Below are 15186 nucleotides of genomic sequence, written 5' to 3'. Positions count from 1 at the left end.
CTGACTTCTCAATCCCATCTCTTTTTATTGAGTGCAATATTACTACTGTTTACAATATACTATCATGTTCATGAATTACAGTGGTGTATTCAGATGTTGAAGTACACATAAACTGGCCCGTCGCTTGGCTTTCCTCGGCAACAGCAGTTACTGGCAGTGGGCCATCGCGTTTCTCCCACAATCTGCACAACAGCCTACAACTAAAGTGACTGTCTGTTGGTGTATTCCTTCAATATACTCTGGTTTGATATTTATACGCCCTTAGGACTTGGAGCAAGTCCAAAGTACACTGTAAATGCAATGCTAACAGGAAATCACAGAAATCACCAAGTGTGCCCTCTATCGTGTAGTGGGACTGAAAACCACAAACATGACGTAATGCACATGATGTAATGCACCTCAAAAGTGAAATACTTGCGCTTTTGCTCAAACTTTCCTACATGAAACTTTCAACCATTCTTTCACCAAATCCAGAATAAATTCATGGGTCACCGTGCGAAATTTGGTGCTAGAGAAACAAATTACATGACATTTACTGATATTTGAAATTCAAAATATCCTCCATCTGTGTTATATCATTATAACTATGGGTTTGGGCAAAAATAAAATTATCAATTTACAAAATACTAAGCCAGTGAAAATTTTTTTGTGTGTTCCTGGAGCTTTAAATGAACCCACACAAGTGGTAGATCAGAAAAGAATGGTAAAAATCAGTGAGTTTAAATATCTGTCCCCAAAGCGGACACTACCTTCAAGAAATTCAATTTTTCATATTGTTTTCAGGACATCTGCATGGTTATTGAGCTAATAAGTAATTATGAAATGACTATCAATCAATAAATGATCATGTTTGAAAAACTCAGATATTTAGGGATGTAGCATAGGCAGAATGGTAAGATAAAGGAAAAATTTGGGTCTGCGGGTTATTAAAAACACACCAACTGAAAAAATATTTGAATGACTGGCAAGAAAAGACTGGAAACTGTACATTTTATGCTCCTCAAAATATTGTAATTTGTAAAGCAAAATAAATTCTTCATCTGACCATACTGTCCTATACTGTATCTAATGAATCATCCTTTTTGACAATAAACAGATACAAAAATGTCATAATAACATTATTATAAAATTATTTTTCTTTTCAACCTCTAAAATTTGGTTCAGTGTTACTGAGGGAGTTTTAAATCAAAGTCAACCTTTTCAAGCAGGTTTTGTTGTAGTCACCACATAACAAACTTTATTTTACTCTTTGGCAAACATTCCATAAATGGGCAGTAATGTTACAGTACTGGTGTTCCATAATACAAGCGGCATTTACTACAAATCACTATCTGTACTTTTTTCAAAAATTCTAAAATCTGCAGCTGCTGCATACCATCAGCTTGTTCAAATGTCCAACCATGGCTAGTTTCCATGGCGACACATGAACAGATCCTTTTCTTCATTCAACAACTTTTTATGCCCCCTGTTGCCTATGCTGTACATACAGTAGTTGTTTTGGCACTAAATGCAGATCTACCTTCATACAAACCGATACATATCAAACAAAATATGTGCTAATTACATATAATTGTTATACATTTTATAAGACTTATTGTTCTCTCATAGACAATGGCTGTAACTTTTGATAGCATTTTCATAATTTTCGTTCTAGAAAACATATGTTTTCAGACTTTTTGTTCTCGAAAATGTTTTTTCTCTCTTTTCCTAAAGTATGTTTAATACAAAGTATTGCAACCATGATGCAGTGTTTACAATATGCAATGTAACTGTTGACAAAGGGATTCCATCCAGTCTGGACTAGAATTCATATTTCAACATAAAAACTGGACTTTAAACACATACAGGCTATGGTGACATGTTCACAGGCTATGGTGACATATTCAACAATAGGCATTTCAATATAGTGTTGAGGTTAGAACAAAAAAATGCTTTACAAACATTCAAACTACTGGTAATAGAAATACATGTACAGCTAGTACAGGCGTAAATGTAAATGGGTACTTCTCTTACATTGCAGATTCACTTCTATAGCAGTAACCGTGGGACCTGATGTTGATGTGCTTTGTCTTCAAACCAAGCTACTAATTTATAGTAAATATTCATACAGTACTTTGGCCTACTGAATATTTCACATGTGGATGCTAATCAAACACTTACAAACTCCATGAACATGACACTTGTGTTTGTGTTTCTTGCTTTAAAATCTAAAATTAAATTCTTATGTTATGACCCACATTATCATTCTTAAAGTTGGCAATGTACATTTTTAACATAATTGTTGAGAAATGTTTCAGCAAGACTGAGGGATGTTACAAACCATGGTAAAATATACAATCCATGGGAAAGTATACAATCCTTTTCAAAGTCCTGGTATCTATGTGGGGGGCTCAACGCCATCACATGAAACACTTGCATTCAAGCACATTGTTTTGGCAATGATAAAAGCAACACTGCAAAGTCTAGTTTCTTGCCAATTGATGTTATTTGTCTTGGCTACATTTTTACTCCCAAGCAATGTTGGGGAAAAAAATTAGTGATATTGTAACCGGTCAAACATGGCTTGTTTAAAAATCTCATGGTTATGTAGGTTAATCAAAAGCAAATACCCTGACATTTGGGTCGTGTTAAATAGCTCCAACTCGGCTATTCCTGACCTCTGAGGATTAATTTATGGATAGAATGACCATGGAAACCAGATGCACTGAAGTAATAGGAGAGAAAACAGCTGCCATATCTAGGACATCATATGTGTGCAAGAGAAATTCTGATGGCCAGGCATTCAGTATCAATGTACAATTGGAATGCAAAATGTCTAGGCAATATTGCCTTGGTAGAAAACCATACCGGTATATGGTATAGACTTGTTTCTGAAAACCAAAGACTTTTCAGTTTAGCTATTTCTTGACTACGTTTTGAGGAAATATTATATAAAATGGATAGGAAGTTACAAGAAAATATGTATCTACAGTAACAAAATGTTATTTGACATAGACAAATATGGCACAAGAGAAATTATATCAACAGAATGCAGACATGAAAGCTAAAATTTAACTTAATATGGACGGACTGTTGACCATTGAAGAAAATATAAATGATCGTTACAAAATAACAATGTTCAACAATAAATACTTTTACATAGAAATTAAAGTCTACCTCACTTTGACATAAAAATAAATACAAAATAATTTGTGCATAAATTTAGTTTCTTTTTGAAACTTTGGGAAGACTATTACAATACGTTAAGAACACTTATAGCAGATTCTATTTGTAAATTGTAGCACCCTGTACATTGTACTACATCAAAATGAACTAAAATGACAAGGATTATTTGTTATGACCAGATATCTTAATCTGTGAGATCAACAACACAGGGTTCAGCTTGAACAGTCCACCTTGAACAGACTCATTGAGCATCAAACAGATTTACTGTGGTAAAATCATATTCTTGTGAAAATCATGTCAACAGTCCAAAACTTTTTCACAAATATTGTACAGTTTAAGTGGTATGTAATGAGGTTTTGTTGCTTGAGAATTCAGTGGGCTACAGATTTAACCCTTGTGTTGGGCAGATCGTCCATGTAGCCGACACGAACACAAAGTGACTGTTACCGGCTACCGAAAACAATGAAAATAGTAAAGAATGAGCTACAAAATCACTATCAGTTTTAAGCTGCAGGTAGAATATATCTGTCCTTTGTATAAAATACTATAAAAATAGTAGAAAGTGAACAACCAGCTGAAAGTTAGTTGAGGAGACCTTAACTGCATATCATTTGTATCTCATTGTCGGCTACATGGACTGTGTGCCTTGTGTTGGTTTGGCCAGATCCCGCTGTTTTCTATTGCAATGTTTGTTCATTTCACAGGAAAATGGGGGTCAAAGGGTTAATCCTGCCACAAAATCAGAAGAGTTCATATTTATGATCAGAGAACTCGATAACAGACAGATCACATATTTTAGTAAATTCTTAAGTGACCAGTATGATATCTTGGAGAAATTATATGAAAGAAAAAAGTTTATGACATTCCTGAAATACATCTAAAATAAAATATTACCAAACCATATTTTTGACTTGTTTCTCATACACATCAGGTATCCAGCCAACAGGTGATGGTACCATGTGAACTGTATTTCTACCGAACAGTCTGAATTCGTAGCTAATCAGTTGTTTCCAAAAACCCCAATTAGGTCGGATGACAGCCCGCCTTCCTTTCACGTACTCGTATGCTTCCCTCAAAGTCAAGCTCTCATGCTTCATGAGGTAAGCAATACACAGAGAGGCTGATCTGCTGACACCGGCAACACAGTGCACCACCGTTCTCCCACCACGGAGTTTCTCTTCCCTGATTTTATCGGCAACTCTTTCAAAATAGGGAGACAGCAACGCGTGGGGTACATCATCCACTGGTACTTGCATGGAGCGTATGTTTAACCCCGTGGGGATCTTGGTTGGCGACAGTGTGGCATTGACGACAAAGGTTATCCCCTTGATTCGTAAGTTGGTAGCACTACTGGCCGCTGCACCGCTACTGAGGTAGAGACTCTCTGTGATTGGCGATAGAGTGTGGAACACAGAGTAGGAAAACATGGCCATCGCTTGAGTTGTCAGTGTACGTGCTTGTCAACCAGTCAAACGTCAAATGTACCTGTAATAGAATAAGATCAATATGAAGTATGCCAAGAGAATCACAAAATTACCACAAATTGTGGGCAACTTGTGTCATGACTAATCCAAAACACAATACTGATAATCCAGTGATTTTTCATTTCTGACCTATCATAACAGCAACAAAATCCAATCATGAATTGAATTCAAAGGTTAGCAAGAAGAATGGGATGCCATTTGTGCAATTCTGTTTCCTTGGCTGATATTCTGATACTTTGCTAAAAGTAACTGTAGAATGTCCCTCAGGGACAGATATTCTCGCTTTCATCTTGTACAATACTTGTTTGGTCTACTACTTGTGGGGCTCATCTTGAAGCTTATCGAGTACATAGACTTCACTGCCTTGTTTTTGTGAAAATTAAAAATGTAATTTTTCTGATAGAGATATTAGCAGTCACTGTGAAGTTCAAGTGTCAGTATATATTTTCGATAATTTTTCTCCAGTGCAAATTTTGCACTATGACCCCCGATTTTCACTCTTGATTTCAAAAGGGAATGGTTTAAAATTTCTTCATGGAGGGTTTGAGAGAAAGTTTAAGTCTTTCAATGTCAAGTTCCATACCTTAAGTTATAACCTGGAATTTCTAAGACACTAGAGGTACAAGTGTATGTCCATCAACACACTTAAAAACTTTCATCAGGACAAAATACAATGGCGAATATTGTAAACAATTAGATATTCCCTTTTGGAATATGACATTCCAACCTTTCAGAAATGTGATTCAAGTTCCATACCTTAAGTTATAACCTGGAATTTCTAAGACACTAGAGGTACAAGTGTATGTCCATCAACACACTTAAAAACTTTCATCAGGACAAAATACAATGGCGAATATTGTAAACAATTAGATATTCCCTTTTGGAATATGACATTCCAACCTTTCAGAAATGTGATTCAAAATTCAAAAGTAAATGTAAAAGTGGACTGCAAAGCCTGTTTATTCTGAAACAACGACTAAAATTCTAATGTCTGTACATATAACACACGTTGATGATACTAAACTGCGGTAATCTATATAAACTTTGTAGATCAGACGATTCGACCGGGATGGACTTGGACATAGTCAACATTTTTGCAATGATACAACAAGGCGGAGTGACTCAAGTGCAAAATATTGGAGCAATATACACGGAAGATTGGTATTTAACCAGACACATTGCTAGACTGAAAGTCAGTGGGGACAATGAATTGACTGATCAATGAATTTCTTCACGCCTATTCTTTATCGTAGAACAATAGCAAAGGCAGTAACCCTGAATTTATAACATCATAACTGTCTAGGCTTACAAAAGAAATAACCCGTTATCATGACAACTGTACACAAAGTCATCTCGCTCTTCCACCATTGATAAATGCTGACAAAAAGGATATGTTTCGTTGTTCATGTTTATGAATTTAAAGAAACAGCACAAAAGTGAAACTTGGCAGCGAAATGTCAACATTCAAAAACAACATAAACAGTGAGAGGGACTGTGAAAGAACCTACCTGCTCCACGATCGACCAAGTTCAGGATATGAAATAAATTTTACCAATATAATTGAACTGTACACCACTGTCTGGCCTCTGTAGACTACAGTTACGATCAGTCGCACACTATCTGCCTTGGCACGAAATGGTACACCCTGTGCTGCGAGCGCAGTGTGTACTCCCGATGTCACTTGTCAGTGGGTAGGTGTTCGTTCCGTCTGCGCGAAATCAGTAAAGAACAGTATCGCACACAATATTCAGCTGACAATAGTTGACTGGTTTTGCGCATAAATCTGCAGTTTCTCGGAGACCTGACGGTGCAAAACAACCACAAGCAGCTGCTATAGCAACCTAACGCCTACTGATCAGCTTGCACCACGATCGTTTGTATGAACCCGTCTGAACTTTTCAGTTTTGACATGACAGGATCGCAGAGGGGAAATGCACAAAGCGCAGTCTCGATGAGGAAAAGTTAAACTAATACTTAATGATAGTATGTAATGTCATCTAAACTCTTTTTCGCAGCTAAATTCTAATACTTCATGTAAAAATGGGAACTTGATATTTTTTATAGAAATTGATTACAGAAAAGCAGCTAAATTGGCATAAAAAGCGGAGCACTTTTATATTTCTTAATCAACTGTGTCGATAGTAAAAACTCAGCCTAATTTCAACGCAGTGCCCAATGAAATGCCACCATCTGTCAGGCATGCGTATTGTACGCAAATTAGGGATGAAGAAGAAGTTTTGTGATTGGTAATTTATGTCGAAGTTTCAGCTCGCGTTTTAACCATTTAATTTCCAAATACATCTGTAACCGGCATATTGTGCATTCTCGGGATTAATTTAGGTAAAGTAGCGTTTGGTATCTCTAAATGTTGGGCTTTTATACACCCTCTTGTCTGAAGGATGGATTTGTAATTGTCCCCCATACAAGAAGTTGAAACTTGATTGACCAATCAGATAACATCTTGCATAGGTAGTCGGTACAAGAACTAGTGTCTGTTCGTCTACTGCATGAGCAAAGCGTGAACAAGCCGTTTGACGTACGAGTATGGAGTATGCAACTCAGCGAACTACTTGGCAGTGATTGGCAATGGCGTTTTATCACGGAATATTACTGTATATAGTGCACATCATTATCGCTGTTAAAGCAAGTGTCCAAGCATGGCTTTCTTCGTTCAAGACACCTTTGCAATTTCGGAGGAAAAGGACACGGACGAGATTGAAAACTGATGCTAAATCACTAAAAAAACTGCCCTTGCACGTCGGGCTTGTGATGTTGGAAGACGAACTTTCATACCAAGATGTCGCAAATATAATTGTATGGTGTATGGCAATGGGGATATCTTATATAAGTCTGTATGATACCGAAGGTAGGTAGATGGTGGCGGAAGACCTGACTTTGAGCTCCACAAAATACTCGTGCTTCGTGCTTTTGTGTGGCTTCGCTAAGCATTATCACGCTTACGATCTTGTGATTATTTGACCATTTTAGAACGGCTGCAGGTTATCATGAATAACCTTTGATCAGGTCTCATAATAATATAATGGAGACTTTGTGGACAATAGTTTTGAACCATACCCTAGCATGTCAAGGACATGGTGTACATTGAGGACAATTTACATTCTATATCGAACGTTCGGTCACTGCGTGAGATCACTTCCGCTCATTCAATCTCAGAGTACGAGTACGCCCCCTTTCACTGCTTCAGGGTACGTGATACAAACACAGGCCTTTCATGGTGAAAATACGGTGATGCAACATTGCAAAAGATAACTTCACAAGTCACCCTCTTCGGTGGATTCTTTACGTACACATTTTCACATTTAAATTTTATCAAACTTGCCTGGTGTTGGATGGTTCAATACATCCGATTTGAGGAGTATGATATCGCTCCCTCTTTTTATTCAGTTTTCAGAGGGCATTCCTCAACAGAGCACAATTTTAGTAGGTGCATTGATGTGCATCATGGCTTTACAATGTACTTTTGTGGAGGGAATAGGCGGACCATCTGTCCCATCTATGCTGGGGAAGGCAATGATGATAGGTTCCCACCTTTGCATTCTCTTCATGAGTAGGGAATTCCTGAGCAGAGTGCAATCTAGCTGCATGAATGTACATCAATGCCTTCCCCAATGTATCTTTCCCATCCATGATGGGGAAGGCTGCAGGCTATATCACTGCAGCTAAGTATAATTTAGTGAGTGGTAAAGCTGTGGAATTTTCAGAGCTTAAGAGGCTTTCAAGGTGCCATGCTGTACTCAAATTCAATAGATTCATCATTCTAGTAATTTTCATGTCCATGAACCACTAGGGAAAATCTTTCATACAATTAATTCCTTTGTAATGGTATTGATATGTGAACTAATGGGTATTATTAATTCTAAAAATGTCATGGAAACTTTACGTAATTGCACAGACAGCCTTTTTATACCCTCTGCATTTTTACTAAAAGCATTGGGAATAAGAAGAACAGCTGTAACATAATATTTGGAGGGTTTAATAACTCATAGGATGGATTTATCATGTATGTTGACAGTTCTTTCTACAAATTCACAGAGAAAATGCATATGAAGCCATAGAAGACCACTCTGTGCAAAGAATACAACTTTAACAAAACTTTCATATTCTATTATTTCAAGTTTGAACTGAGAGAAGTTTGGCTATAAGGTCATAAGGTACTGGTAATTGTAGAGTTTGGCAAAAAGGACTGAACACATGCACTTCAAGTTGAAAGATCACAGAGAAGGTTCTACTTGAGAGGTTTTTCTGTAAAAGGGGAAACTCGAAAGAGACCAATCTGTGCTGGCTGAAGTCGGTCCATATTTGAATAAAATAGCGAGATTACATGTTTTATACTGTAACATTGACTTGCAGTCCTTTACCCTAATAATTTGAATTTACATATAATGCCATACGCGAAGGTAACATTTGAGTTACCGGGGTATATTATTTAAGATAGCATCATTTTGTCAAAATTACTCTGGCATCAATCTAGTTTTGTCGAAATTGTAGACCATCCAGCTACAACGTGGATGTTTTACATGAACAGCTGTGCAAATTTTTATTAGAAATTGTCTACTGTGTGAATTAAGTCTCCAATCAACAGTGTCACTTCATTGAATTGAAAGGATACAATGCAAACCCAGCAGTAACTGTATTGAGCAATGGTCACTTTGCCTATACAGACTATCATTCCATAATGTTTTCTGAAGGTTATACTTATTTTGAGAATTTGTCATCATTTTGATGGCTGTAAATCTGCTTCAGTGTTTTGATTTTGATTCAACATTTCAAATGTAAACACCAGAGCTGACACTAATTTCCTACCTTATATGACAGTAAGGTACGCGTGAATAGCACAAGTAAATATAAATTATTTCAAATACTGCAACATTATACATTTCTGTATATATTTATCATAGAAAGATTTTCAAATCATTTTAATGAAAACTGATTTGCTTTCAAAATATCCTGTCAAAGAAATGACACAAACTTGTTCTAAGTGACATGGATGTATATTTTGCGTAGAACTACATGTTAACTTTAACCGTCAGCGAAGAGAAATAACACATGTTACTCTTATTTCAGGTATTTTTAAAAGAAATTATGTAGCATTAAATGAAGAAATTTCAAAACAGCAAGAAGAAATTCTTGGTGAAGAAGCAACAAAATATAGTTATCAAATTTATAAAAGTGGTAAAGTGTTGGGAAATAAAGGTAAGAAAGATATTTACAAAATGTTAAGATTGTGTTATCACATGCAAAACTCATGATAACTAGATGTTTATACCCCAGTATTGTACTTTGTTCAGTGAAGGAAAACGCAAGTGACGTAATGACCATGTTCCACTCGTGGTGACATGGTCATTACGTCGCAATTATTTTCCTAGGTGAAGATTAAAAATATTTTGAGAATAATATACTTATCACATGCACGAGCCAAGAATTCATTTTTTTTTTTGCTAAATAAAGTTTTCCTTGACAATTCTGCATTTAAACTTTTAAATTTTAAATTTACATAGCTGAAGTGAAAGTCTAAAGATTCGTTTGATTGAAATCTGAGCAGTTACACACACACACACACACACACACACAAACACTAAAGTTGTTAATATTGTATACAAAGTAATTTATGTTATTGTTTATAAAGCTCTGCTTTGACATCCAGCACTGTAATTCTCTGACAAGACGTGTATATTTGGGTGTGTGTTCATATATATAATCCAAATTTCACAATTTGTGACCTGTCAACCATGGCCTTTGCCCTGTCAACCGGCTTTCTTATGAATCTGTGTTTGGTACTCATAAGATATTTTGTATCTCCAAGATGAGTATGCAGACTTAATAAGGGCAAGCATGAGCTTCTAAATACATTTGTAAAGATTGGAGGAGTTTTACGATTGGTGAATTGCAACCCACACAACCACATACCGGTATGATAAGGGAGAACAGCACTTTTAGGAAATTCTTCCTGACAATAAATATTTTGATTGAATGTCTGAATAAACAACTTGATTGAGTTTATCTCAATTATTACCTTACTTGGTAGCCTAGTTTATTGTATGGGTTACAAGCACTTAAACACTAACATGGTACTGTACTTGGGCTTCTAAATTCTGATAAACACCTCAATTCTTTTAACCATATTAAAAGTATCAGGCAATTTTTGGGTATTTTGAAGTAGAACCTTGCTCTTGCAATTACAAAAAGCAAAAATACTTCATTTGAAGTGCAACAGTTGATCAGTCTTGTTTGATCATTCTTGCAAATTTAACCATAACATATATTTGATCTTTATTTCTGGTGTAACTCTATTCCATTACTGCTTATGTTTCTGCCATAGGTAATCAACAGAAAATGTTTCTGTCTCTCCACTAGCATTAAGCAGTAGAGTCCATGTGAATTTGGTATCACCACAAGATGGCAGGCATGATATTGTGACTGCAGCAAAACAATTCTGTCTAGACATTGCATCTAAAAGAAGGAATGTCAAAGATATTGAAATTTCAACTTTGGCTCACCAGCTTCAAGGTATGTTTATGTATTTGTTTATTTTCCCTTATTTAAAAAAGTACTGAACTCATGCTGTTCATTACTAAGAAGTGTTAATTCTCTTATAAATAACGGTTACTATCTTTTGAAATCATTAATAGTTACTGTCCGAACATGATACCTGTTCAGTGCATGCAGCTAGGTGATATCACTTCAAAAGTAAAAGTGTGTGTTAACAGCTTGTCAGCAATAATTATTGTTATTGCCATTTGTATAGAACGTTGTACATGTGTAAAACCACATATTTAAATGAAGTTTAGTGAAACCTATTTCAATACAGACATTTTATAGGTGCTGTACTTTGTCCCATTATAACATAAAATGTCGTATCACATTAGTCGGATACAGTACAGATAGAGTCAGTACATGTTAATCTAGTATTAGCTTTACAATGTAGAATTGATAACCAATATGAATAATCTGTTATTTCCATTACAGGGAGTCATTTTCCAGACCCAGATGTTGTATTCAAATTTGGTCAAGTAGAGAGTGTGCTAGGATTTCTGCCTTTTCAAATTAGATTATCAGAAATATTGTAAGTAACATTCTAGAATATTTTTCCAAGCAATAACATACTTTTTACCTCTCACGGTATACTGTGAATCAGGATATTTGCACATGGTCATGTTTTTGGCACTTTAGGAGACGCTCACATAGATTAATTTAAGTACAGGGATAGTAAATGTACATTATGTGCTTTTTCTCTCAGCTTTTTGTGTGACATCACCCATCAGACTGAGGGGTCAAAGGTCACTCTACACCATATAAAAATTCCGTCTAATCAAGTTACCGTTCCTTTTATCAAATTAGTTTTCATGTATTGAAGTTTGTCATCATGGTTTTACATTCTAATACATGCACCTATGTTCCCATCTCATTTAACTACATCAAACAATGTATAGCTGCTGAAAGAATGTGCTGTCAAGATACGGCAGCTCTCCTTTCAGAAAATCAAGTGCCTTTATTTCATAGCTGCTTAATGCTCCCATTGAGACAGAGTACAGTGCATATGTAAAATTATTAACATGTTTTATAATTTTGCAATTGCCACCGAGTTCAAATTGCACAATAATAAAACAACGCTGATAATTTCCCAATTCTCTGTAATTTTCACAGATCAGCAATTAATGACCTATTTCCCAACATCAGAAATTTCACAACCAACATTATCTTTTGGTTTGCAGGTCAATAGCCAGTCATCGGAACATAGATTACAACACCTTCCTTGCAAAAATGATTGCATATGCTGGAACACAGCAGCGTTATGGAAAATAATATTACCCTGTACCATTGCAATAGTCAAGGATACCCAGAGGGCGTCAATGTGTGTACCAGGCATATATGTGCAAATTATGTGTATAAAACAGAGTTGCAGTGTTTGTTTGGTCAATCAGTGTATATTCCCAGTGGAGGACTATGTCTTGGAAAATTCTGAGCATATGTGGCAGTATCTGCCCCGCCACAGCACATGTCAGGTGATAGTTCCAAAATTCATAGCATACATCAAATGATATTCACGGTTACATCATCCATACATTGCATGTATAAGGTTGTATTTACAATGAACGGGCATCCAGCAGGTGATAGGCTGTCAGACATAACATGTTATGTATTTGCATCTTCACGAAAATCTTCCCAGATTACAATTTATTTATTCCTTGATATCTCCCAAGGTACAGCAAGGTGTTCTATTATCCTGATTAACATGTATCATGTGATATCCACATCATTGAGGCAGTACAGCTATCTATCTGTTGACAACTTCAAACCAGAATAGAGGCTCATTAGTAGGAAACGTAGTTAAAAGCCATGACATTGGTATTCTTTACACAATCTCAAGGTGCTAGCTTTTCAATTAAACAGCTGAGGTGTGATGAGCTGCTGAAACACATAAGAACTTTATGCCATAAAGTATGTTTCTTGGCACCATTTTACAAGTGCTATAGCCACAAACTGATGACGTCAAATCGCCGTACACAAAACACAGACGCCTTGTAATTATGACACTATGTATTGTGTACGGCGATTTGACGTCATCAGTTTGTGGCTATACTACTTGTAAAATGGTGCCTGTTTCTTTGCTGTGTTTATATTTATTTTATAAGTCAAAGAATCAATGAGCTATCTATGGTAGCACAGGTGGAATTAAGTCTTCTGTAGATGTCATTTACTGTCTTGTGCCAAACAACAGTGTCACAAACTTTTATAATACATATATTTAGAATCAAAAGGTGGTAGGTTTCAATGAAACTGACACATGATGTATTTTGGATGTTTTCCTAAGGGTCAAGGGTCAAGGATAGAGTTGAACAGATTTCACAGGTGATCCTAGCAAGTGACTGAGCATTCTCAGATATGTAGGTTAACAGAAAGAAGTAACCATTTTTTGACAGTATTGGACTTTTTGGTTATTTTTGTTTCATGTAAAGAAAAGAAATGAAATGTCTTTTCTACAGACTGAAATGCAAGGTCATAGTTGCCAAATGTCAACTTAACCCAGCTGAGTTAGAAGATATGTCAGTATCTTAGCGCTTGCCTGTACCAGAAATCATTTCAATGAAGTGTTTTTCAATACCCTGGGTGAATGTAACCTTGGACCTCTATTTCCATGCATAAAATCTCTATAGTAAACCCCCATCTTGGGTCAATATGGCAGTAAAGAAATCCAAACATTTTTTTGACAGCAGAGTAAGATTAAATCACTTAACATATGAAACAAAAGTTACCAAAATTAAGTAGAATAACGTAGCTGTATCCTTGTAAAATATCCATTATTATGCTACCATCAACTTTCACAACATTTATTTTAGCTTGATTCAGAAATAGTTCCTTTCTTGGCCATGCTGGTCAAAGTTCAGTCGTTCACTCAAGCAACTGACTACAACCATTTCATATGTATGTCATGACCGTTGTCATACCACTGGAACATTCAAGTATTTGCCATCATTCCCAATACACATCAGTCAACTCATTCTCAGTGCTGCAGTATTGAAAGATACAAGTGTTTTTCACAGCGCCATACAACCTCAAGTAAGTTCACACTATTTGTATGTGTTATGAAAGGGCAGATCATCATCACAATGTGCAAACTTATTTTGAAAGAAAAGGCTTTCATCACAGATGCTCTTTGTTTTTGAAAGTGGACCAAATATGACAGTTCATACCATACAGCATTGACTTTTAATCTGATCATGATCTGTGAAGGTTTCCTGACCGTTCTGTGTCAGTTGTTCCTGACTTATACAGTTAAAATTTATATTTCATTGCTTTATCAGTTGTTTTCATGTACTTTGGTATCGACACAATTCTACGGATATTGTATAATTTTAGTGTGGAATAACTCTAACATGTTGTTCATTCTAATTTTATTTCTTTTGAGCTTGTTTTGTATGGCATTATCCTCACTGGACCTTAGCAGTTTATTTTATTTTTTTATTTTCAAAGTTTCTGCAAAGATTGCCTTTGTTTTGACACCTGCATACATTTCAAATGCCCATACTTTGCTTACAAGGCTCAGTATGCTTTGGCTGAAAAAACCCTCATTAATATGAATGAAAACAGATCTGTTGGTGAATAAATTCTGCCATTTTATAGAAATGATGTAGCTTGAACTTCCCTTTCTGGTTGGTCAGCCTGTTTACTTAAAAGCAATGTCAATTAGAATTGTCTGCAAAATGCAACATAAACAATAAATGTTGTGAGCATAAACAATAAACAATGCAATGAAATCCACTTCTGCCTCGACGACTCTGTCATGTTTTACAGTTTTCAACAAACGCCCTTCCAAAGTTGATGAATTTTGGTCACCACATACGGTCACACGTACGTGAGAGAAAGCAACTAGCAATTGACAGTTGTACTGACTATACAGAATGGTGCTTCAACTCTTTTTATCATAATGTGGTTCCTTTGATATTCAGTTCAACTGTGCAAAAAAAGGTAAATCTACAATGAAAAAAAAACCTGATGTCCTGTAGATCAACCTCTG

The 15186-nt window shown here is 35.9% G+C and overlaps 2 protein-coding genes across 3 annotated transcripts; one reads left to right on the top strand and one right to left on the bottom strand.

Annotated features, from left to right (window-relative positions):
* Position 1: 1 nt before the first annotated feature.
* On the bottom strand, positions 2-6618 carry LOC139142832 (dual specificity protein phosphatase 18-like). 2 transcript variants are annotated; one of them, XR_011554481.1, is made up of 3 exons: positions 6158-6618; positions 3811-4650; positions 2-3558 (listed from the first exon to the last, which is right to left on the bottom strand). XR_011554481.1 is itself a non-coding variant. In XM_070712997.1 (2 exons), the coding sequence occupies exon 2, from the start codon at positions 4596-4598 to the stop codon at positions 4056-4058; it is 543 nt and encodes a 180-aa protein (XP_070569098.1). In that variant the 5' UTR covers positions 4599-4650; positions 6158-6326; the 3' UTR covers positions 3917-4055. The 2 variants fall into 2 exon arrangements, 1 of the variants encoding a protein (XP_070569098.1); XM_070712997.1 differs by lacking the exon at positions 2-3558 and having other exon boundaries at positions 3917-4650; positions 6158-6326.
* Positions 6619-6902: 284 nt separating this feature from the next.
* On the top strand, positions 6903-14930 carry LOC139142829 (dehydrodolichyl diphosphate synthase complex subunit nus1-like). Its single transcript, XM_070712994.1, has 5 exons — positions 6903-7515; positions 9735-9863; positions 11025-11177; positions 11637-11733; positions 12383-14930. The coding sequence occupies exons 1-5, from the start codon at positions 7236-7238 to the stop codon at positions 12471-12473; spliced, it is 750 nt and encodes a 249-aa protein (XP_070569095.1). The 5' UTR covers positions 6903-7235; the 3' UTR covers positions 12474-14930.
* Positions 14931-15186: the final 256 nt, after the last annotated feature.

This window comes from Ptychodera flava, chromosome 10 (genome assembly GCF_041260155.1).
Source record: "Ptychodera flava strain L36383 chromosome 10, AS_Pfla_20210202, whole genome shotgun sequence".
In the NCBI taxonomy this organism is placed as follows: domain Eukaryota; kingdom Metazoa; phylum Hemichordata; class Enteropneusta; family Ptychoderidae; genus Ptychodera; species Ptychodera flava.
The sequence above is the reverse complement of the archived record's forward strand: the minus strand, read 5'-3'. Positions and strand labels throughout refer to the sequence as shown.

Coding starts and splice junctions, on each gene's coding strand:
- LOC139142832 (XM_070712997.1), bottom strand. CDS start 4,598: ATGGCCATGTTTTCCTACTCTGTGTTCCACACTCTATCGCCAATCACA.
- LOC139142829 (XM_070712994.1), top strand. CDS start 7,236: ATGGCGTTTTATCACGGAATATTACTGTATATAGTGCACATCATTATC. Junction 7,516..9,734: donor AAGTCTGTATGATACCGAAG/GTAGGTAGATGG, acceptor CTCTTATTTCAG/GTATTTTTAAAAGAAATTAT. Junction 11,734..12,382: donor ATTAGATTATCAGAAATATT/GTAAGTAACATT, acceptor TTTGGTTTGCAG/GTCAATAGCCAGTCATCGGA.